At 39.4% G+C, this 25,760-nt stretch overlaps 2 protein-coding genes across 2 annotated transcripts; one reads left to right on the top strand and one right to left on the bottom strand.

Moving 5' to 3' along the window:
• The first annotated feature begins 956 nt into the window (after positions 1–956).
• Positions 957–9,131, top strand: slc25a37 (solute carrier family 25 member 37). The gene is made up of 4 exons (XM_071920437.2): positions 957–1,234; positions 5,992–6,220; positions 6,829–6,885; positions 7,077–9,131. The coding sequence occupies exons 1-4, from the start codon at positions 1,040–1,042 to the stop codon at positions 7,604–7,606; spliced, it is 1,011 nt and encodes a 336-aa protein (XP_071776538.1). The 5' UTR covers positions 957–1,039; the 3' UTR covers positions 7,607–9,131.
• A 9,767-nt stretch (positions 9,132–18,898) lies between these two features.
• Positions 18,899–20,324, bottom strand: nkx3-1 (NK3 homeobox 1). The gene is made up of 2 exons (XM_071920438.2): positions 20,062–20,324; positions 18,899–19,701 (listed from the first exon to the last, which is right to left on the bottom strand). Exons 1-2 carry the CDS (start codon positions 20,246–20,248, stop codon positions 19,301–19,303), a joined length of 588 nt encoding a protein of 195 aa, XP_071776539.2. The 5' UTR covers positions 20,249–20,324; the 3' UTR covers positions 18,899–19,300.
• Positions 20,325–25,760: the final 5,436 nt, after the last annotated feature.

Below are 25,760 nucleotides of genomic sequence, written 5' to 3' on the forward strand. Positions count from 1 at the left end.
TGGTTTCACAGAGCTTATATGTTTTATATTTATCTCCAATTGATCTTTAATGCTTCCTTTGATAATTCTTCACTCCAACAGACCAAAAGGTGCCCAAGTAGTCTAAGCACCTGTCATTGCAAATTTGGCAACTACCGACCTGTGTCTGAACCCTGCTCATACTCATACTGTTGAGTCTTCACTGCACTGCCTGAGTAGCAGTTACATGTTTTTCAGTTGATGTGAAGCAAGAGGCCCTAGATAGCACAAAAACTAGCTTCCGAAGCTTACAGGCCAAATAACCACTATTTGGTTTAGTTAAGCACCTTTCCTTTGTTACAGGGGACATTAAATAAATAAGACTTTGTCCTATTAACATGTGTTTAGATAAAGAAATAAGCAATAAGAAACAATTATTCATTAGTAGTAATTGTTTTGTGTGTGTGTGTGTGTGTGTGTGTGTGTGTGTGTGTGGGCGGGGGGGGGGGGGGGGTATGTAAAACCATACTCTACATGAAGAAACCACAAAGTTTGAGACATGTCTACAAAAAGAGGAAGTTCTAAGGTTTCTGACTGTATTTTGTACAATATCATTGAACAGATGCTGCTGGATAAGCAGACCAAACCTACTTATCTATCAAGGCACACCTGTGTGATTAGTCGTCAAAGCCATTCAAAAATGCACAGAGAGAGAGAGAGGGAGGGAGAGAGAGAGAGAGAGAGAGAGAGAGAGAGAGAGAGAGAGAGAGAGAGAGAGAGAGAGAGAGAGAGAGAGAGAGAGAGCTGAAATACTAGCATGAGTCTGAACTGTCAGTTATGGGTTTCAGGGAAATGTACCAGGGAAACTTTTCATTGGCCAACTCAGACTAAGAGCCCGCCTTATTTTTGAGCATCTGGAATTTGATTGGTCATACTTCAGCCAGGCTCCAACTCATGCTGCTAACGTCACATGGGCGCTGGAACTCCAGTAGTGATGATGTTGTGGTTATCCATGCCGCCGCCGACGCTTCTGTGCCTGAGCGTTATCTTAAAGAAGACCAACTAGACCTGCTCACCACGCATGGAGTTGAGTGCAGACCCTGTGGTGGCAACATTGGAGATGTCGGAGATCCAAAGTAAAGACGGTGAACCTTCTAATAGTGACAGTGACTACGAGAGCTTGCCACCTCATGTCTCAATAACGACCCACATGACAGCAGGAGCCGTGGCTGGTGTACTGGAGCATACGGTGATGTACCCAGTGGACTCTGTCAAGGTATACAGCTACAGCTTAGCACTATTTCACACTTGTTTTGCCACTAGCTTACTCACTAGAGCTCATTTTCTAACCAGCTATGATACCCTGTTGACTTAGCTGGCTTGCTAACTCTTGCTAACGTTAGCTGTAAAATTTCAAGCTGCCTGGTTAGCTAACCTCAATGTTAGCTAATTTAACAGTAGCCGAGCAGTACAGCATGCCTGCCTGCTTGCCACAAGTAGACTAACTAGTTAACGAGCCAGTTAAGCAAGCGTAGCTAACATAAACTAATTTGAATTAACCGATAACCATATCACGCGTTAGCCAAAGCACAGCTTTACACATTTTCTGCTTGTTTCTTGATATAATTAACAGTCAACTTTGCTAAGTTAGCAAGCTCCCTCAACTCTACAAGCTATTAAACGTAACCCAGTGTACTTTACCAAAGTCACATTGGTAGATAACCATACTGTAGGTATCATCAGACTCATCAGTTAAGCATGCGCCGCTCGTTTTCCTCTGTTCGCGCATTAGCATGCCACTTAGTTACATATTGTTGTCAAAACTCTAGAGGTTTTCTCATGCACTGAAATGATTTTAGTTAGTTATCATGACTTTCCTTACCATTGACGCAACTGAAGGTCAAGTACATGGCTTAGCCATTAAAGTCGTCAGACTACTCTGATAATTTAAATCTAAGACTTATCACATAATTTTATGTTCAGTCTTTTCGGTCAAAAAACACTGGCACTTAAAATGTTGCGTAACTCCGCAGTGTACCCATATGTAGGTTATTGTACACCAAATGTAGGGTGTCCACCCATAATAAGGTACATTGACCAATCAATGAAGGTTACATACCCGTTGCATTGACAATCTGAACAGAAATGTATGGGTTCAAGACTTCCAAGTTTACTTGTAACTATTAAAAAGTGACTGCAGTTTTTACCCCAAAGCAACCTGTCAGGGCCTGTCAACTCAATGATGTGTTAAAGTTGGCTCATTCCATTCGCAAATATGATCAAGATCATATTTGCATATTTTCGTGGGAGAAACCCACTATGCAATATACAGGAAAGTATTATTAAAGTACTATTAGTACCCCGAATGTTCATTGCTTCCTAAAGATAAAATAAATATTTTATATATATAGAGCATATATATATGCTATATATATGGAAGATGCTTAAGTGCATCTTCCAGTTTTCTGCAAAACTGAACAAGCAAGAGTCAAAAATAGTTTCTTCAATTCCTAATAATCACCATGCCATTGCTCAAATTGCTGAGACACTCAGAAGTCGTAATGTAACACTATGCAATTTTAGCTGGAATTCTAACTGGTGTTGCTCAGACAAATCACCAGCATGCTTGTTCTGGATGCCATAGTATTCATGGAGGTACACAGGTAATGGTTACAATCACTGGACCACCCTTGGTAATATTAATGCTGTGTGGCACGACTCTGTCTACAGACAGAGGAACCCAGGACATGGCTACTCCTTAATCCAGCAGCATATTATGTGACTTGAGCTTGGCAAATTAATTAACTAATTTCTTCACTAATAAGTGTCATCTTGAAATGACAGTTTTTAGTTAATGTTCACTGTTGTGAGTGTAACCAAATGAGTTTGCTGGCTAGTTTTGAGCTTGTCAAAAATAGGCCTGTATGTGCAAATTGCAAACTATTGGCTTGATTGTGAACTTTGCCCCTCCAATCCCCTCTCTTTTGCTCAGCTATTGTTTTCTAACAATGTAGTGTTGTTTTGATAATTTGGCTTGCTGGACAACCCAAACAAGAATCTTGATGTGGCACAGACAAATCATTAACATACTGCAAGAAAAAAAAGGTCATGATATCCTCTTTGCTTCAATGTGATGATCTTGACATCTTGCCAAATTTACCGTATTCAATAGTATTACACAAGCCATTGTCGCCACTTCCTCCTAAGGTTTTCATAAGCACCATATAGTTGTAGATATGGTGTTCATTCAGTGTCAGTGTTGGGAGATTACGCAGGGTCTGTTTTGAAATTTCAGTGAAGCCAAGTTGATGAAAGAATCTCATGGTTCTTCTTTCATTGTATTTATTTTGACAAATGTAATTAAAAAATAGAATGTAAACAGTGAATCTCAATCATTGTCAACGATGACTTTGACACATTAAAGTCAAAGAGACTCCAATGTGGTGGTTTTCTGATGTGGTCCTTGAGTGTAAAATGTACTGTTGAACTTTATCTTAAAGTAACAGTCTTGTCCTGATACAAATTGTTTTCCATAGTGAACCCAAATTTGTCTTTGAAGTAATGAACCAGTGTTGTAAATATAAAGATGTTGACCAGTCCAGTCTCAAGTTGACAAAATCAACTTGAGATTAGATGATCAAAATATATGCACTATTACCACATCTGTTGCCATATAGCCTAGTTTATATTTTTCCTGTATGTGCTGCACCCTTGTGATAAATGAGACCTTTTTCATTACTTTTGCTTTTCACTTAGTGAGCATATTTTGTCTATTATTTACAGGAGTTTTTAACACAAGAATCCTTTCATTAAGCCTCATTACTGTTTCTTGTGGGACAACCCTCACATATGAGAAGGGACTGCTCTATGTGCATAACGCCACCAACGGTCAGCCAAGCTAATGACTAAGGCTTGGCGCGTTAATTTTGAATTTCAAAGTTTATGGATTACGGCACTGGTGGTAATAGTCCGTCGAACCTGTCCTATTATGTCTAGGCCTAAACTTACATTTTACTCCAGCATAGAGCAAGGCATAGCTACTACAGAAGACACAGGGAGTAGCCTATAGGCTCCCTTGTGATAATGCTAGGAGGGATCTTATCGGCATTGTGCACACTTGGAATCAGCCTCACGCAGAAAAGGGTGTGTGCGTGCAGTCACTCTTCTGTATTGCTGATTAGTAAACTGTCATAGAGCTTCTTCTAGAATTGAATTGCAGAAAAAAGTAGCAGGATAGGACACAATCATTTTTTTTTTAGTATCCCTGAAGGGTTTCCACGGAGTTCGGCTGTTGGGCCACTGGTGTTTACTGTCTGTTTTATTAACATGGAGTTGACTGTGAACAATGGTGTTGATTGCGTCTTTATGCAGATGATGCTATTGTTTAATCTAGTGCTACCCATAGTGCTCTCCCAGGCCATTGCTAGTCATCCCACATTATAAGTACATGAGAATCTTGATCAGTGATATACCTACTATTAAAACTCATGGTAATTGACTAAAATGTGGGAAGCTTTTTATATAGAAATAAATCATGTTTTAACTGGAAAAGTCAACTGCAACTGGATTGTTTAACCCTTCTGCTCAGAACATAATGATGACCTAATCTACATGCTTGTGGTAGATCCAGTCCTTAGGATGAATTGCAGCGCTGCAATTCATCCTAGGGGCAGGCTTACAATTTCTCATTCTAGTCCCAATTTAAGGCCACATTTCATCTAAATCTTGCAGATGAAAATTTGAGCTTTCAAATAACATTCTTACAAGGGGTTAGGTCAGCCGTTGTAGAGTATTTGATGATGCTTCTCTTACTTTTGAACTAGGTAGTTGGACAGTAGTGACAGAATCCATCTTGTGCTGTTTCTGTGTTAGTTTTCTATTACCAAAAGACTAACATTAAGCTTCCCTGTAGGAACTCCTTAGGCCATCACACCCAGCTAATATTCCTTAAAATAATCATCTTATGTAACCTAGAAGTACCCATGCAACAGCAAGTGGTTTCTGTATGTTTTAATGATTTTTCAGTAACTATTTTTTTTGCGTCTAACTGTCTCATGATTCATTTCTAAAAAATGTTCATTACCGTAAATCAACCTTATTATACATAGGGATACTTTGAATATTACCTCACTGTAGAAGGCTGCTGTAGGAACTAGTACATAGGAGTCTTGTGTGCAAGAGAATGTCTTTTATCATCAGGCCTTAGTTCAAAAAGTTGTCACTAAGGGGCTTGGTCCCGGTGCACAATTAAACTGCTGGTAGATTTCTTGCTTTACACACCTTAATTGAATTGTTTTTTCTGTTTTAATTGACAATAAAGAACCAATATATAAACATGGAGATAAACACCCTCAGCGTAATTTATCAATAAGATTATCAGTAGAAGATTATTAGAAGAGAAAGGAGAATTTGATTGGTAGGCCTAATTATAAAATTCACACTATTACCTCTGTCTGGAACAGAGTAATGTGATTTGTACTATATTCAGTCACAGAAACTTAAAACATAAACTATGCTACCAAGTTTTTTGTCCCTCAAGCTCCCAAATCTGCATCAAACGGAAATGAAATTGATATTTTATTGTTAAGCAGAAGGAAGGAAACGCATGGAAATATGCTGAGGAAGATAGACTTGGCCTATCTCCTGAAGCAGTCCCACAAGTCCTCGCAAATAAAAACATGCTTTGTGCTGTCCGGATAACTTGGCATGGTGGAGTATAACAAAGGGCTGCCATGGCCTCCCACGCCAGGCCTGGGAGAGACACGCATCACTCAGAGACGACCTTACTGCTGCCAAGAGCACTTACTGACAGAAAAATGTGACAGCATTGCAGCGCACAATATGTGAACTCATCATGAGTTGGCCTACTCCAGGTGTCTGTGTGCCCACTTCTAGCCACTCACAGTCACATTCACATTGAGCTGAGTACTAACTTTAAGACTTGCAGCTCAACACAGCACACACCTGCCATTAAACCTAACCAAACTAGAGCTAATCGTAAGGTATGTTCTGCAAACATTTTTTTTTTTTCAGACAAGGATGCAGAGCCTGCAGCCAGACCCTAACGCCCAGTACAGGAGTGTGTTTGAGGCTCTGAAAAGGATTATCCGGACAGAGGGGATCTTCAGACCGCTGAGGGGCCTCAACATCACCATGATGGGAGCAGGACCTGCCCATGCACTCTACTTCGCCTGCTACGAACGTGTCAAGCGCTCATTAAGCGACGTTATTCAGAATGGAGGCAACAGCCATTTAGCTAATGGTAGCCTACCAGCTCTCACACAAATCAGTTTAAATTAGTTTCATATTGACTAGCCTACTTGTACCCTAGGCTAAGTGACATGACCTAGGAGTGCAGTCAAGGACAAGCCTTGTCATATGCGTGATATTCATCATTGTTGTTTATGATATGCCGACACAGTGACTCCCCACTTTCGCCGGCCTTTTCATCTATAAAACAGTTATTACTCATTTGTATTCCATTATTGTTTATGATATTCCTCATAACCAGTGAGTGCGTTTATGCGCATATTAATATTCTGTTTATATTCGGGATATTCAAATAGAAATAATTTATGTTGCCGCATGTAAACACCATATCCCTTTTATTGTTGGGTTTGGAGAACAGCACAATCGTTTCCATTAAGTCACAACCATCAAAATAACGTGCCACGAATGAACACAGAGGGAAAACTATAGCAGGCTAGACTATCTCCATGTTAACAGCTATATGAAAAAAATGGTTACTGATGGATGTAACATTACCTAAGACCTTAGTCAGCATAAGGCTCATATTCGGAATTCTAATGTGCAGGTAAACTCACTCGATGTGTCATGTACACTTCACAAGTTCTGTTTGCATTTCAACAGGAATGGCGGGAAGTGTGGCCACTGTTCTCCATGATGCAGTCATGAACCCAGCTGAAGGTAAGATGCAGCTTATGATAGAGTGACTATAAGACTTACTTAAAAAAAATTATATATATTTCCCTGACCCAAACATCCAATTAAAAACATGTTCTTGCCATGTTAGATGAGACATTTTTTGGTGTCAGCTGCACGTGTGTACCCGTTTGTGTGTGCTAATATTATTCCCTGTGTTCTCTTGCATGGCTCAGTGGTGAAGCAGAGGATGCAAATGTATAACTCTCCATATCGGGGACTTTTGGACTGTGTTCGGACAGTAACGCGTACTGAGGGCATGGGGGCCTTCTACCGCAGCTACAGCACACAGCTGACCATGAACATCCCCTTCCAGGCAGTTCATTTCATCACTTACGAGCTGATGCAGGAGCAGTTAAACCCCCACAGACATTACCACCCTGGTAGCCACATATTGTCAGGAGCGGCAGCGGGAGCTGTCTCCGCAGCCATAACCACTCCACTCGACGTATGTAAGACCCTGCTCAACACACAAGAGAACGTAGCACTCAACTCCATGCACATCAGTGGCCACTTGACAGGAATGGTTAATGCCTTCAGGACAGTGTACCGGCTTGGTGGTCTGGCAGCCTTCTTCAAAGGGGCCCAAGCTCGGGTTATATACCAGATGCCCTCCACTGCCATTGCCTGGTCAGTCTATGAGTTCTTCAAGTACTTTCTGACCAAGCAGCAGCTGGAGCAAGGGGCGGGAACTGGCCCATTGTAATTGAAGGTGTGTTAGGACAACCCACCTTCCGAAACGTAGACTGGAATTGATGCAAGGAGCCTCCAACCTTTGTGCTCACCATGTTTGTCTATTTGTTGTTGAGTAATAACCTCAGGTTATTGTCTCAAAGGGAAGTCACTGTCACACTGACAGAGCGTGGCACTCCTAATTTTCCACCCACCTACCTAAGTCTTTGTGTGTTTTCTCCAAGTTATAAAGCGTAACTCTTCAGAGGGGTGGTGTTGCACAAACAGGAAATGCAACAGAGAAGGCTATTCTTAAAGGATAGAAACATTCAGAAGAGTTCAACTTTGCAAGGCATCTTTTTTTTCTACTTCTTCATTGACTATGTACACAACACTCCAAACTCTTTTCTACATTTGGTGACTTATGTCTGTCCTGATGTTTATAGTTCTAATATGGGAACTTTTTATTTATTTTATTAGCTTTCCGAGGCTTGTATTTTATGGATGCGGAAGAACCACATGGCTGTTTGCTTGTTTTATTTCCTTGTGTATTTATAAAGAACTATTACAACACATTCCTTATTTTCGCTGCACAGTAAACGGAACAATTGCGCTTTCCAAGTGCCTCTTAAATGTTGAAGGCTGCTTCAGCTTTTTTCTTCTTTGTTCTCTGGTTTTTGACAAATGAAATGGAGAAATGGACAGAGCAATTCCTTATTTCCATATTTGTCCTTCTTGTTGCTATCAAAAAGGCTTGTCATTCTGTTGATAGAGATAACATTTTATAGTGGCTTCTCAATGATACTACAGGAACCATGATTTTTTTCGAATCAGATCTATAAGTTGTGAGTGTAAGTTGGTCACTCATGTCATATCTCAATGTACTAAATAGGATGCTATTTTACTTTTTCTATTTATCATCTCTTTCACAAACTGCTTGAACGCCAGTCTGTGAATTATGAGTTTTATTTCTCTTTAAGTGTAAAACATCCTTTTTTTCCTCCTGAGAGAATTGCTGTCCCTCTCAGTATCAAAGTTGTGTAGGCCGTAACGGTCCAGTTATTTGCCTTGTTAAAGCGCAGCACTACAATGCTCTCAAATCACGCACAATAATAGTCTAATTTTAAGAATCTTGTATGTTGCAGACAGAAGGCAGCTTGTTTATATATAATGTGTATATATACATGAATATATATTTTGTGAGTGGCTATTTCCAAGGCACTTCATTATGCAGGTCCAAAGATGGATCAAACTTTAAAGGCTGTTGCCCTGGATGATGGCCTTGTCTCAGCATTCAGATACATTTGTAGTGGTGTTCATATTTAGCTTTTGAGTGACCTATTTACCTTGTACCTAAAGGTTGTGGATTCTACATTAAACATTTTAAGAGCAGGAGTTTTGCTGATACATTCAGCAAATGCTGTTGGTGTTCCAAAATGTAAGAACTTGGATCAGTCTGCATTAGTCTGTTACTGTATTTGGCAGCACCTTTAGCCAACTGACCAATGATGTTGGGCACACATTGTCACCATGAGACCAGTAAAAGCCTGATCAAATCAGCCGGTTGGCAGGCAGTGATATTTTTTTTTTCTCTTGTCCCATTTTAGTTGCATACTTCCTGTGTGCTTTGCTCTTTCCAGCCTCTTGACTCTCTATTTTCCACTCGGTAGTTGAGACATTCCTCCAGATATTGATGCAATCCACCAAGCCACAAGATTTGTTTGTTTGTTTTTAATTATACACTTACTTCTTCTTTTCTTTCACTTGTGAAGTTCAGAGAGTTTGTCAGAATCAAATGGTCACGCAACCCTTTAGCAACAAATTCATTATGGTTGTACGGTAGTATAATTGTTAACATCCCAAAGATATGCATTGTATTCTATGCATCCTTTAAACCTGTAATTCTGAAAACTAGAGGAAGCTATGTGCCTGCCTGCTGTGAAATGTGAAAGTACTCATCTGTTTTCAGACTTTACATTCTACCCATTTTACTCTCCAGTTTCCATCCAAAGTAGCGTTGGCATTCATTCAGTGTTTGGGCTCTTAAATGTCTCTCATTTATCTCTAGAGGCTTATTTTCTTCAAATGTTTGGAATGTCACTGTGTTAAAAAAGGCTTTCTGCCTCAGCATTATATGAAGGTTAGTACATTTGTTCCTCCCAAGATTTTTCAATGAATACCAAAATACTTGAGCGAAGGCTATATAAGTGGGAACAGTATGTTATTGTGGGTCACACCGCAGATGTTGCACTTATTTATTATGGATAAACAACGTCACAAGTTTGCATTGTAGACTTCATTTTTACTATTCAATCCATGAGGTTTTAGAATATCTCAATTCATATGAACTTTAGTAGCACATGCAGTATGGATTTCACATGGCTGGATAAGTAGATGTTTTGTCAGCTTGAATATGATAGTGTAATAAAACAAGATAATTAGAATGGGCTAGGTCAAGTTCCGAGATTGAGCTCTAGTCTTTTACTCCATTATAATCCTAAACAACATAGACTATTACTTAGTGCATGTCCCACATTGTACTAGGACTTTTTCAAATAGCAATGCTGATCTAATTTATGAAGGTTAGAAACTGATATGTGATTTGTGAATTGGATTAATACACTCCCCTGACTTAAACTTACGGTATTAATCAGATAGTGACAAAAGTAAAATGAAGAATAGTGTTTGATTGATTAAATTATACATGCAATCACCACTGCTTACCTTGCCCCACTCATTTGTGAGGTGTTTGTGATAATTCATAATAGTAATTCATAATGCCCAAATTGTGTTGCGACACTTTGTCTTCAAGTTAACTTTTATCATTTCACAGTAGTCTTATTGTTCCCAGTTGCTGATGGATGCTTATATTTTAAAGGAGACTGAAGAGTTGACGTCTTATGTAGGGATGTCCATGATGTAAATATTTCTATGCCGTTTTGCGCACAAATAATTGACAGGGGAACTGGGATAATTTATGACTAGAGTGCCATCTACAGTACAAGAATGTTTGGAATTAAGACCATGCAAATGTTTAATGATTGTGGTAATGCTGCTACAGTATGTAACACTGGAGCTGAAATAAAAATCCAAGTGATCAATGCTGTGTTTACTTTCTGACCTAAATCGAGATTTGCTTTGGTATGTCCTGTCTCATTCAGAACCTTTTAGATGTTGGGAAGTTAAAGCTTGTTTTCATAGTTGCAGCATCAAAATACAACCTCAAGGGGTATTACGTGGAACAAAATGCCAGTGGTAAACATTTTGGGGAAATCATTTGAAATTAGATCCTTCCGGTATAATCCTGAAATGTACATTTCTGCTCAAAGAGAAAAAACAAGGCAAAATTAGACCTCACTGTTAGTTAAAATAATTTGCTTTTATGATATAGAAATGCTTTAACACAAGCTGGGGACTGATGGACCTGACCTGAGTAACCTGGGTGAGGATGTCTGATACCCAGTGACCTCAGATAACATCACTGATGATGGTTCCAAGTGCATCAGATGAGGTATAAACCATTACACCCGTCAAAACCCAATCTTTCCCCACCACTCATCATTTATAAAGTCTTGAACACACAAGGAAAACAAGAAGGAACCTCACTGCTGAAGTGACCGTGTATGACATGGTAGCATGTGGGCAATGCTTTCACATTAACAGAGAGCCTGGATGTTAAGGTGATCCATTTATTCCACACTACTGTAGTACTGTAGGGCAGAGTCCATTCTCCAACTGGGATCCCAGTGTGACCAGGGTGGGAAATTAAAACTAAACACCAGCCAAATGTTAGTAAATCTTTGGCTGGTGTTGGTAAGAGCATCTACTCTAAAAGCCACCTGAGCAGGTAGCCCATACTATTTGAGGCTTCTTTGCAATCGGAATATCAATTTGGCCAGAAAAATAGTTTAGATTGGATCTTTGAATCGTCCATCAACTGTAACTGGTGGACACAAAAGGTAGTTTCCTGCCCCGACTGAAGCTGTGGAGTACAAGAGGCTGCATTTTGTCTTGAAAGGCAGGCAGACAGACAGGCATTACTGTGGCAGTATTGTGGCATTATTCTGACATTCTTACATTATGACATTTTTCTGACATTCTTACATTATTATGACATTTGTTCATGACATTCTTACATTATTGACATAATGCTTACATTCTTACATTATTATGACATTATGCTGACATTCTTACATTATTATGACATTTGTTCATGACATTCTTGCATTATTATGACATTTGTTCATGACATTCTTACATTATTATGACATTATTATGACATTCTTACATTATTATGACAGTATTCTGACATTCTTACATTACTATGACATTATTCTGACAGTATATGACATTATTGTTACATTATAATGACATTATTATGACATTTTTCTGACATTATTTTGACATTATTCTGACATTGTTCTGACATTCTGACAGAGACCTTACTGAGAAAGCTGCAGGAGTCGTGCAGGGCCAGTAGAGGGCAGTATAATACTACCTAAAGGTTGTCATGGAGGACAGGTAGACAGGAATGATGTAGACAAGTGCTGTTACTGGGTTGGGATTAGCACCCAATGATCAGATGAATGTTGATGGAGTTTTGATTTGAATGAGGTTTTCATGGTAGTTTTCAGACATACTGACATTGATTGGTTTCATCTATTTCATGTTAGTTTTAATTTGTCATACTCTCTGAGCCATTCCTACAGGGACACCCTGCACAGCAGACAGCAACCAGTCCCCACTGTTCGCTTTATGCTTATTCTTGACACCAAGAAAGGAAAACAATGATTTCAGGACAGAACACTTCCCTGTGCATATTGTTTGTAGTACCAGCTATAATTAGGCTATTTAAGTTTACTGGTTTTAAAATGATTTAGCAGGCAATTTCTTGTGCCAGGATGTTTCACTACTCTACTGGTTTTGATGGAATTGACATCTGCAAAATACTAACCAGAAATTTAAACTACCCATAAGTCTGTGTGACATAACACACGTCAGCCTTTCAATAGGCTTTGAAGTTGGTATGTTAAGTTAACATGTAGCATGTTTCTATTTTATACATTCTGCATGCTACAGTGTATAGCGTGGTTATTACACTGTTAGGATTTTGTATATATCCACATCTCAATTGTCTCAAAGCATTAAAATCCTTAAAACTCATTTGCTTCTCTTTATCTTAAGCTCTGCCATTGTGATTGGTATACATTTAATAGGGGAAATCAATAAAGGATAATGGCTTTTACCTGGATTCACCTCATCAGTGCACTTCATGAAAAGAGTAAGTTCCCCTAATGTTTTATGCATTCAGTGTATATTTGACATACCATTGGTCTCACATTGCTCACAGTAATTCATGTAACATCAGTTTGTTTTCCCCCAGTGTTATTTAGAGCATTTCTACTGTTGATATGAAGGTGAATATGGCAAAAAAAGAAGAGCGTGGTGTGCATTGTACAGGGCAAAATAATAGAAAAAGAAGACTGATTTGATGTTTTATCGAGATACAGACAGAGCAGAGCTTTATTCAAAACCAACATGCCTCTGGACACGTACACTTGTGTCGCAGCGTTGTTGTCTCCAGCGTGTTTAGTTTTTGCCCTGGTCCATGAGTAGGTTGTTTATCTGAAGCGCACAATGAACAGCCCCTTTGCCCATGTCCTCTGTCCCTGTCATACTGTCCTCTAATCACTCTATCTGCAGTAAACTGTCCCACCACTTCATGTCTTTATCCCATAGATAAGCCCACTGGAAGATTACAACTGACTCTCCTCTCTCTCTGCCTGCCTGCCTGTCTCCCTCTGTTTCTTTCTCTTTCTCACACACACATACACAGAGTTGGATGCTGTGGCGCTTCCGCCACACACACTGTTCACAGTCACACAGCACAATCGACGTTAACCATCGCATAAAGTTGGATGCGGCGGTATATCTGTTGATGGGAGAAGAAAGGGAGCTGGTCTACTGGTACCGTAACATGAGGGATCCAGTTACACTATCCAAGGAAGTTTATGAGTCTTCCCATGTGAAAAGATCGGGGCTGTTTTAAACCACCTTATCAACTGCCGACAAATTTGTCAGCCAGTCACGGCATATTGGAGCACTGACAAAGGCTGTCTTTGTGGTTTGAGTTTGATTTTCCCTCCATCTGTAAAGACGATCTGCTTGTTTTCCAAAGCATCGCTGGGCAGCCTGAACAGCAGCATGATGGCTCCATGACCACACAAACCCACCTGATTCCTAAAAACATACTTTAGATTTTCCTACCAGACCATCCATTTTTACCTTTATTTCCATGCATAATATCATATCCCAGAAAACCTTAATGTAGCTGAATGTGAAAGAAAAGCAAGTGTACCACAACATAAAACAAATAATGGTTAGGAATGTGGTTGATGTGATTATTTGGCATTTCTTGAATGTTCCTTCCCATTAGAGGAGATAATTCTTCTATCAAAGGCAGTTATGTAGTAACCTCCTCCTAACAGCTTTTCATCTTAAACTCGGAAAAGCCAGTTAATCCAGGCGGTGCAGAGAGAGGCACTCCCCGAGCCTGCAGAAGGAAGGAGCAAGCAATAAGACAAGAGGAGGTTGTTTTTACTCTTCTGCATTTGTGAATCAATGTACCGTGTCTCTTTGAGCCTGCGGAAGTGCAGGTATTACAATGGTAAGTAGAATAATAATAGTTCTAACCTTCAGCTTCGCCCATCAACAAGCTGCTTTATCTGATGGCCATGTTCTTATAGAGCCGGGCGGCTGAGAGACACTGAGAGATACTGTCAGATTCTCAATGCCGTCAAAACAGATGCTATCTGCCCTCTTCATGTCTAATTACCTGTTTACTCCAAAGGCCTAGATTGGAAGATTCAGCTGTTGCCATTGTTGATAACAGCTCACTTGAGTTTTAGCAACTCATTGAGATTGACTTTTTCTTTAATTTCCTTATTTTTTTACATTATAAGATGTGACAAAATCTGTTAAATTTTTCTCTGTGTTTTGTGAACCAGCATTCAGTGTGTTGTAACAGGCATATGGTATTTGAAATGTTCTTTCCAGAGAGTAATGTATAGGACAAGGTCACCATTTTTGCTCAATGGCTGTCATGATGTTGATGCTCTGTTGGATGGGACAGTACAATTTAGGCTTGAATCAACCCATAGACACCCATACAAGAATTGAATGTGCACAAAAGAAAAGACTTAACTAAATGCTTTTTGAAAGGGTGCGATGCAATTTGGATATCTTTATGTTACGATAATAAATTGACCACCAGCCACAAAACAAAGGTATTTGTTATAGAAAGATTAAAGGAATTAAAGGTCTCATTTACATTTTCTAAAAATAGGAGATTGTGGAGACTTATTGTATTTTTCTCAATAAAAAATATGTTATGGTACATATAAGATAATGATATGCTTGTGACACTTGCTGCCTATACAGAGGACAAATCCCTAAGGTCAGTTGAGTTAGCAGTGTCAGACAGGTTACTGGCGTGAGAGCTCTCAAACCTTCTATCTCAGTTCCATCAGACCTCTGCTCACACTTCAGTTATGCTACTGTAAACTTGCCCTTCCTAAATATGTAAAGCCCTAAATCCCTCATGCCATCTTATCAGCACTGTTAGCAGAACACTGTACTAAGTCAGCCTGGCATGTCAGCCTGCATGTCTAGCTAAGCACACTTGACCACACTGTTGGTATTTTGCTTTCATATAAATAGTTTCTTCTAGTAAAAGAAAAAAAGATTTTCATACTATCCAAATAAATTCACTTCATCTAGGACCCAGCAATCATACTGCATTGCCCACTGATTCCAAAGTACAGTTGATTTCTAATGAATTCCTAAATCATTTTGCTATCAGATTCCTGTAGAGTGACATTTCCATTTGTGAGTGAGACGGAGATAGCAATCTCTCAAGGAAATGGTTCAAGCACTTGCACAAAGTGTCACACTTGACAAATGGTGAGCTTGGGAATTATGAGGTTCCATCTTTAATAATCAAGTCAGTTTGAGACAGCACATTGAGACTAGACTGCATCAAATGAAATCAATTTTGTTATAGCATTTTCTATCTAAAGAGCCTAGAAAGACACCATTATGTGAAATTTGCTTTAGCTCTTTAGGCTATTAGTATTTTTCAGATATGTTGTAAACAAACAAATATCACAACAAGCTATAACAGGAGTGATTTTCATGTTGATTTAGCAATCCCCACCCCCAGAAAAAAAGAATAAATAAATAAAATGTAGCCTATGTTTGGCTACTGTTAGGCCTACTTGCCCCAAAGTAAGAATTTCATCTTCCTCCTTTCTGGTGATAGGGTGCTGACTCCATCACTGTCACTGGAACGGTTTCTGTCCAGACAGCAGGTCGGCTTTGGTAGGGCATATTGCGCTACTGGAGTTGCTGTTTAATATCTTTCCCTTTGAGTGGAATATCAAATTTTGGAAGAGACCTTTGAGTTTCTTAAAGTAGGTTCTTTAAAAAAAAAAGAGATATTTCACCATCTCTACCCAATGCACAGAGAAGAAATATGCCTTAAGAATGGTGCACATATTGTGTTTATTTCCTGCTGCTGCTCAAGTCACAAAAATAATAATAAACAACTCCTTGAGCGCCGTACTTCTTCACAGAAACCCCTGGCTTGGGAGAATGACTCTTCAATGTTAGCTTCCAATTCAGTGTTTCTTCCTTTCGTATCTCACACACCACACACATAAGCAAAGTTATCATTTAGTTTCCATTTTCAATCTTGTTTATCATTTATCGTTCAACTCCCCAAATTCAGCTTTCTCCCCACCATTTTAAGGTCTAATCAAAATGTTGTAGATGTGGTGTTCTGAGAAACAATAGACAGGGTTAATGTGCTTGTGCATCATGTTTTTTTTTTCGATCTCAAAAACCACATTTCAATGGAAATGACTGCGCTGCACCTATGCACAGTATATGTATAATGAATTAATTTGTCATTGTGTGGATGCCATGTCTTTGCTGTACCATGGGTGTGTACATTTTAGTTTGGGTGGGCCTAGTTAAACTAAACCAGGACAAGGGGATATATAGAGAGAAAAATATGACTTGTTTCAGAGGACATTTACTATAACAGCCAAATGACAATCAAATTCCATTGAACCCGAGTTAAACAGGTTCTGCCTTAAGAAGGCAGTTGCCCTGTTTCAGTTGATAAGGGCAACATACAAGATACCATAAGATAAAGAGAGGAGGCTTTATATTCAAGTCATTGATAATATCAATATCCTCAAAGACAACCTCTGAACAAAGTGCATTCCATAGCTACTTGTGCTGCAAATAGTTGGGCAGCTCAGGGTCACATAAAGAAAACATAAAGAAAGTCACATAAAGAAAACAACTGGCACACACCTATGGGAGGTAAACAGAGAGGATGGTCTCTCTAACTACTAAGACTGGTGACATTTTGTTTTTATTATTATATGCTAAATTATGTGGAAAAAGTACCCATAAATCTGTACTTCTGAGTTTTCATCTTTAGTTTGCCTACAGTTAAATGTTTGGTGCTAGAGCACACTGGGATATTGGGGGAATAGGAGGAAGTAATACAAAAAATACTTCTAATGAACCAGTTATCTACCCCCTATGCAATTAATTTATTTGGGATTTACACACAATAAAACAGCAGATGTCTTGCAGCATATTCTGAGTGGCAGACAGAGTATACCAGCATAGATATTAATATGGGTTATGAAGCACTACTGATCAAAACACTACTGAACTACTGATGAAGAATAAGCAAAACTATAATGCTGTAGGTATTTTTCTGGCATAGTTCCACACATTATGTGTCATGATGGCACCAATTTCAAATGGCTGTCACAGAGTCTATAGACAAAGTCTGTAGCGGACCTCTAGATAAAATGTTCCTTCAGATCACCTTACATTTATGTAATATTTGGTGATGCCTTTATCAAATGCACATTTCTCCTTAACTAGGGCGCTGAGCCTCTCTGTTGCAAGGTCAGATGGCATTCCAATTTCTCTTTCAAAACAACTTCTCTACAACGTGACAGTTTGAGTGGATCTGTTTAATTTATTGCTTCATGCCAGTGGCTAAAGCAAAGGTGATATCTCTTGTATCCAGTTTGATGTTCAGATAAGTGAGAGACAACTTTCAATGTGTGAAAGAGATCTCTGATAAATGTCTTGCAGACATAAAAAAACAAAACAAAAACAGTACTCCATCTTGCACTATTTCCTGGAACTACTGAAAATGTTTATTCACTGTCAAACAGTTTTACTATCTGGGTGTTCAGGTGTTGAACTTTTCATGTTTCCTGTTTAGTTTCAAATTTTTCTGCTGTATCTTATTATTTTTTGCTGCTTCAATGACCCAGTTTCCCCACGGGGATCATTCAAGTTTCGTGTTATCCTGTCTTATACACTGTCACATAAAACTTTGTCAGTTGAAATCAGAAGGAAGATTGTGACAATGGCCACTTTGCCAATATACTGTGGTTTCTATAGCTAAACATATTTTCTATAATTTTTGTTTGATTAACAAACTAATTTCCATATGGTGGAATCATTTTGCACTGAATCCCCTAAATGCCTTAGATAAGAAATTACAGTTTCTGTGCATGCTTGTAAAGTTCATACTTTTCCTCATGATGTCACCAAAAGGAAGTTGAGGAGCGACGGTGCAGATGGTTTACCTCCATTTAACCTGATGGATAGGGGTAGGGGCTCTTTGAAGGAATCATGTCTCATTCTTTGGAAAGGGCCCTCATTTATTCCTCAGATAGACTTATCTGCTCATGCAATTCTACAGCATTATCAGAGTTTAACTCCACAGAGATAGTTTGTTTCTCTTTTGAAACATACTTCTACCTAGAATCTGTAGCCTACAGTACAGTGGACGAAAGATTGTGACGTGTTTCAATTTTCATACAAAGACAACAGCAGGAATTATTATATTCCAATGTGAAACTTTTAAATCATCAATTTTAGGGAAGCTACTCTTACAGTATAGTACACCAACTAGCTACTTCCCAGTTAAAGAAGTTAAACTGCTAGTTTGGTTTGTCAAACTACAACTCATTTGAAATAGTTAACTATATCCAAACTACATGTGATGCATTGACAACATGGTAACAATTTGAAAGCTTCCTACTACATACTATTTTGCTAAAATGTATGAAACTAGGCTACATGGCAAAAATTGCTAACTAAGTTTTGCTGAAAATTACTATGATTAGGCATATTACAATTAAGTTATAGTGTGGTGTTATTCCTCAACACTGCAAATGTCCTATCTTCTATACAGTTTTAACACAAAGCTTTAAGCAGAAAGTAAACTTTATCAACATGGATTTAATAATGAATTAATTAACAGTGTTACAACTGAATTCAGTGATCAAATAAGACCATCATTCATTGTGCAAACCCCACATGTAGGCCAATACCACTAGATTTGTTAGATTTCCTATAGGGCCTTTTAAGCCAGTGTCACAGATTTGGCATGAAAAAGTAGGAAAAAAAATACAGGATGTTGTTATGAGCAATAACGTTTGAAACAGGGTGTTGTGCAAATTGTAACATATGGGCAGATTCAAAATCAAGACAAAATGAAACGGAATAAGGTGTGATATTGAACACAGGATATCAGTAAGGGGAACAGGGACAATAAACAATCAAAAGCTTTATGATCATAAACCAGGCGTTGTGCATGTTGGGTCCGTGCTGCATGTCCATTTCACCATAACATTGGCCTCCAGGGGCCACTGAAGTCCCACAGGTAGGGCCGGTATTGATATTCTTTGCAGAAGGTGGTGAGTAGCGACACTCTGACTAAATCGTCCCCCAGGCCCAGTCCCTCCAACTTGCACATGTCCTTACACAACTCCGAGGTTTGCTGCCTTCTTTTTGTCTTATACCTCCTGTTCTGAAACCAGATTTTCACCTGGGTCTCGGTTAGTCTCAAGGCGCTGGCCAGATGAGCCCTCTCCGGGGCCGACAGGTATTTCTGGTGGTTGAACTTCTTCTCCAGTTCAAGCACTTGGAGGTGTGTAAACGCGGCTCGGGAGCGCTTCTGTTTCCCTGTGGATGTAAAACTGCTGGACTCTGAGGTGCTGGGACAGGATGTGTCGAGGGACTCTGAAATACAGATGGGGTTAGGTCATTAAATGGGAAAATGCAGTGTTGGTGGAAGTCAGTATGGTCTACATATTGGGCAGTGATGTAGCGGTACATAAAAAGGTGTGTAAACTATGACTTGCATTCAGTGATCATCATAAGGCAAACAACCACCAGTATGAACAAAATATACTCTCAGAAAAGTTGTTTTTTTCCTTAAAAGACTCAATCTTTGTACCACTTACATCAGTTTGATAATACTTACTATGATATATACTATGAATTTATGGCATTAAGATTCATGCCATCTTAAAGAAGCTGGTGAACTTAATTCTATACACTGTGATATTAAAGGCCTACAGGCAGACTGTAGATTCTCACCTTTCTGCGCTCCAAACACTGTCTCCTGTGGGCAGAACTGCTCTGATGACTCTTCACACTCTTCTTTCCACTGTGAACACCTTTCTGTCTTCTGTGTAGAGCATTTTCCATTAAATCTTGTGCTTTCCTTAATGGAGAGAATGTCCTCTATGAGGAAGGATGTCAGAGGTTTGACCGTCTCAGACATCTCTGTCCAGTAGTCCACAAATGAAAGGCCTCTCAGTGCCAAAGGCTACAGCTGGTGACTTGGTGGCTCCAGTGTGAGTCTTCTCACACACACAGACTGAAGCACCAATTTATACAAGAGCAGGGGCGGGTCCAGTCTGACTGCGCTGACAAGTGAAAGAGGCGGGCCAAGGAGCTCTGTTTACCCTGTTAACCCTACCTTCAGTAACTCTGTTTTCATCTGTTTGCCTCTTCATCTCTAATGCATGTCAGTGAACTTCATGGAAAGTTCTATAGGCTAATAATGTCTGACTAGCATGTTTTTTTTGGGGGGTAAATCTATGATAGCAGCTAAATGTAGTCCAAGCTACTAATCAAAAGCGGTAATGCCAATGTACCCTTATGAAAAACAACTATTAATAATAAATGTAATACATTTTAGATTGCTACACACATATTAGAAGTATAGAAGTATAAGTCTCTGTATGAATATTATAGTAGAGATAATATAAACTTAGTGAGTACCACAGACACACTACAAGTCCCTATAGGGGACTTATGGTGAGGGTAATGTATCTTACTAGATCTGTCGGTTCAGTTTGTAGATCTCTAATGGATTGACTAATTGTGCTGATTTTGAACTCATTCATGAGTTCCATGCCTCCTCAGCTCAGGCAGTAGCCCTGCTGTCTGCTCCTGCAGGGGGGCTGCTCAGTCTGCTGTCGGGGGTCAGAGTGGGTGGCCATACCTAGTGGAGGGCTAATGTGTTCAGCACATTTAGGTCGGCTCCTAAACCGACACATTCATTGTTCAGTGGCTGTTTATTTGTTGTTCTCTGTGGTTCCGCCTGACCTTTTTCCTGGGAATGGGACATTTTCTAGTGTCTGCAGTCCTCGGGGAATTCATGCTTCATTTGGAAGAGCATGAATCTAGGAATGACAAATATTATCCCTTCCATGCCCCCTGCCCCTGCCGACTCCATCAGCTTCCCTGCACCAACCACACACTGAGGAGTGACCTGCACTTCCATGTCACATTATTTCTGTTCTCATTTGATTAGCTTTTACATGGGGTCTTAATATCCAAGTGTTGTATATTGTAATTTATCTCTTACACATTGTGATTTCATTTTCTTATTTATAATTGTTTTATTGCCTTTATGTTAAGCACCTTGTGTTGCAATCTTACACAGAAAGTGCTGTCCTATATTAATCAAATAATGTCTTTGTGTGAAGCATTACAGAAGTCATTCTGTTTTAAGTATCTTAGTTCTTCTTAAGCATTAGCTGCTGTCTTGTCAACACAGTATTAAGATGTTCAGTATGATACGTTTCACCTTGAATTCTTTGTCTGGGGCCATCTCACTCTGAAAGTATGTTGAACTGTACGCAGATAATACCTTCATCCCTCGCATACAGTCTAGACTCAGTTCCTCTTTCTGTGTCGCAACCCTTATGTTGATTTTGTGATCATACTATATTGAATATATAATATATAATATAGAAACAGAGCTTGCTGCTGAAAAAAAAAATTCTGATTCCACCAAAAATCAACTCATTTACCACTTCAAAATGCATCTCACACTCATGATTAGCTGTCACACACTGCTAAATCTGCTTCAAAAGCCTATTCACTCAATTTAATGATAAAATATATGCATGCAATCTAGCAACAAGAGCATAAACAAATAGTGAGGCAACTGTGGTGCGATGTGTGGCGCTGTCATCCAGTCCAAAATGGGTCTTTTAAGGTTCCACTGATCTCTATCTTAACTGTTAAAACCACCAGTTTATCAAGCATGCTGTCATCCTCTGCCCTTATTCTTAGACAATCTTTATGATTACTCATAGTTATGCAGACAATGAAATGTCTCTTCTGCATCTTTATTGTACGCCAAGCATTCACTGAACCGTACAGATATACAGTTGCATAGTGCACTTAACTCGTTTTGCACCAGACGTGACTTTGCAGAACCTCTGACCCTTTAGCCTAGAAAGGCATTAGTCTTCCTCAGTGCAGAGTATGTGATACTGCTGTTTTGTTTGTGCCAAGGCAAGATGCCGTGCAGGAAACCATCAATCTTCTGTTGTTTCCCATTCAGAACTGTTGCAATTTCTTTGTCTGAGATGAGAAGCGAGACAATGTGTTGTAACAGTATATTTGTCAGACTTCCATCCTGTTATCTGTTTAGCATCAGTGTTGTTTTACATTATATCCTTCACCTGTGTGTGTGTTATTGCACAAGGCCTTAGCCTTGATGAATGATAAATATGTTGTCAGGTTGAACAGTTCAATCTGAGGTTTATACCCAAACCTTTGCTGAAACAAAATGCCACATTTTTGAACAGAAGACATTTTTTTATTGGACCTACATCCATACAGTAGCTGCAAGATTTGACCCAACAGCTAGAGTCTCTGGTTATGCTGTGTAGCAGAAGTTGACTGACTTATTTTAGGCTTTATGTGAAGGTTAGTGAAGTATTACACAATTTTAATCAGGAAGACTACTTATCATTCATTCATTCATTCATTCATTCATGCTTTCTCTTTACCCAATCAGAGTTGGTGAACACGTTCCCTCTTTTCCAGAGAACCAATCAGAGTTAGCCGTCACTTCCCTCTCTTTTTCAAAGAGCCAGTCGTCTAAGTGACGGGAGTATATACACGTCACCTACTATGCTATTGCCCTTCTCTCAGATCTATGCCGTATGCTGCTGTCATTCCAGTCTCTGTGCTTACCTTCGTCCCTCCACCACCCCATCACCACCAATGTCCAGGCTCCAGAGGAACTCCGCAGGGGGACATCCTAATTCCTATGTCTATCCCGGACGTACTCCTAACTTCAGGAATGGGAGGAGTTCATCTTGTTTTATGTCATGAATAAAGTTTTCATTCGAGCATTCATCCTAGTCTCTCCTGATAGAACTGCTGTCATCAGGTATGTAGAAAATATTATCTCAAACTAATTTTATTTAATGAATGTGAACAAAGATAACTTTTAGTTATTTCAAGTCGTCCTTTTTCATCAGAGCACATTAGATTTATGTTTGCTCACAGTCTGACACAACAAATACCTTCACATTAGTCTTCCTATCTTGGCAGAGACTTGAATAGCACATCTTGATTCAGTATTGAACTGCTGCACTAAAAATAGTTTATTAACTCCAGTTTTACATGTCTGGCGTGTTGTAGCATTTTTGTGTACTCACATTTTTATCTTAACAATGGCTTAGTGAATGCAATTTAGCACAATAACATACAATATACAGTGTGTGAGATCATGTGAACATAATGGTGTTATTTCCCCATGTGGGATGATGTGGAGTCTTCCAGTAGAGGGTGCTACAAAGCCATAGATCAACTCTCCACAAAATAATGTTCACCAGCCAGCGGCCACTTCAAAGCACACAGACATGGACTGCTGCCAGTGGACTCATTTGACTTTATTTTTTCTCCACATAATGAGATATTTTGCAGAAGGTAGGTAGGGTTTGTTTGAGAAGAGTCATAGTGCACAAGCGCTGGTTGTCTTGGGAAGTTTCATCTCCATTCAGACTGCAACCAGAGAATCAACCTTTTCTTATGATTGGCTGGCAGCTGAGTGATTTCTTAGTGGGCAGATGGTCGGACAGAGGAACACTGCTCCTTGGTTTTTACTTTTACAATGATCTCAGCACTAATCATAAACACCACATTATCAGATTGGAATTCCAATGATGTGATCACAGAGTTACAGATTAGACATCTGCCTCTCCTTTCTGCAGCTGACGTAAGGCTATCTATGAATTAAAGCCTTTCTGAGAAACCATAATGGGTCTTTCAAAAAAGGCTCACGTCATCTTCTGCCTAAACTGAGCCACACAAAATGTGAACCACAACACTGTAATCAAGCATTTTTGGATTTTCCCCTCATTCACACATTGAAAATCATATCTCTGTCCCTTTTTTCTGGCTTCTCTCTCTCTCTCTTACACACACACACACACACACACACACACACACACACACACCCTGTCATTTCACACCTCTCTTGGCCCACTGCCCACCCCATTAGCACCCCAAACGCCCACTCCCAACAAAACATACTGTAATTGAAACGATGCATACATGTACAGTATGTAAAAAAAAAAACATTTTATCAAAATATACCCTTAAATACTCTGACTACACACAAAGCTACACTTTTTCTACAAAAAAATCAACAGATTTGGCCATGCTACAATGAAACTTTTGCTCATGCTCCAAATCCAGACATGTACATATCGCTCATTTTATGATTTGAAAATCAGATTTATTTCTCCCTTGGGGCTTCAAATCTCCCTTTGGAATCGTAATATTTTGTCTTAACCACCTCTGCTTTAGTCTCTGCAACCAATGCTTCCTCCATTTGTGCATCTTTCAAACTGGCAAGGGTTCAGAAAACGGCCAAACCCGGGGCTGATATCATTCTTTAAACTCTCACATCATTCCGTCAGACCTATCTGAAATCTGAACCACAACATCTTATCACACCGGTTTCTATTTCTTTCATGTGATTTCACACATTCTGAGTCACATCTCCCTCTCACTCCCTCCTTCTCTCACTGTAGACCTAATGAAGAATTAAGATTATTTTTGAGCAAGAGGGAACAGTCAGGTTATATACCAGTATGAAAGGAAATATATTCTACATTTTCCATTTCCATATTTCTAGCCTATTTCATGGACTTGCTTCTACAGTCAAAACAGTTTGTAAAATGTATGTGAACTCTGGATTTTGACAGATAACCTGTTGATATCAATTTGACTTGGGCCAATAAAGCCACTTGTCTTGCACACATTGCCAGTATTTAAAACTGGGATGAAGTGGAGGGGAAACCCACCTAAACTCACTTTACCCACATTTATTTGCAGAATAGAGTTTTATCCACCTCTTCAGGCTGGCATAAATCTTTACAACCTAAGTTCAACAACATAAGTAGTATCAAATGGAAGATAAGAAGGTACAGTCTTTAAATGGAATTCTTTTTTTTTTTTCTGAAAATGTGGTTGATTTTTGTTTACAGTTCTCCTTGTTTGACTATTGCCTACTGAAGATAGAACTTATCCACCTTTCTATTTACCACTACATAACTGCTCTAAGGTGTTTATATTTCTGATAGTGGAGATTAAATAATGTTAAAACGTTGCAAACGTTGTAAATAAGTGAAACCAGGACCTCTCCAACATTGGCATGCATTTGTCAAAATTGCCAGGTGGCCAGAGTGCATGCACATTCTCTCTCTCTCTCTCTCTCTCTCTCTCTCTCTCTCTCTCACACACACACACACACACACACACACACACACACACACACATACACACACACAGGCTTTATCTGATCTCCTCAAGTGGCCCTGGTCTCGTTTCTGTCTGCAGCTACATTTCAGAGCCGCTGAGTCTGTCCTTATCTGAGCAGTGATGCGCCTTCACCTCGTCGGGATCCGCGTCCCCACGGGGCTTCTGACAACCCCAGGCCCTCTACCTGAGTGGACTAATGGGTTAAGGATGATACA

This window comes from Centroberyx gerrardi, chromosome 8, assembly GCF_048128805.1.
Source record: "Centroberyx gerrardi isolate f3 chromosome 8, fCenGer3.hap1.cur.20231027, whole genome shotgun sequence".
Taxonomy (NCBI): Eukaryota; Metazoa; Chordata; class Actinopteri; order Beryciformes; family Berycidae; genus Centroberyx; species Centroberyx gerrardi.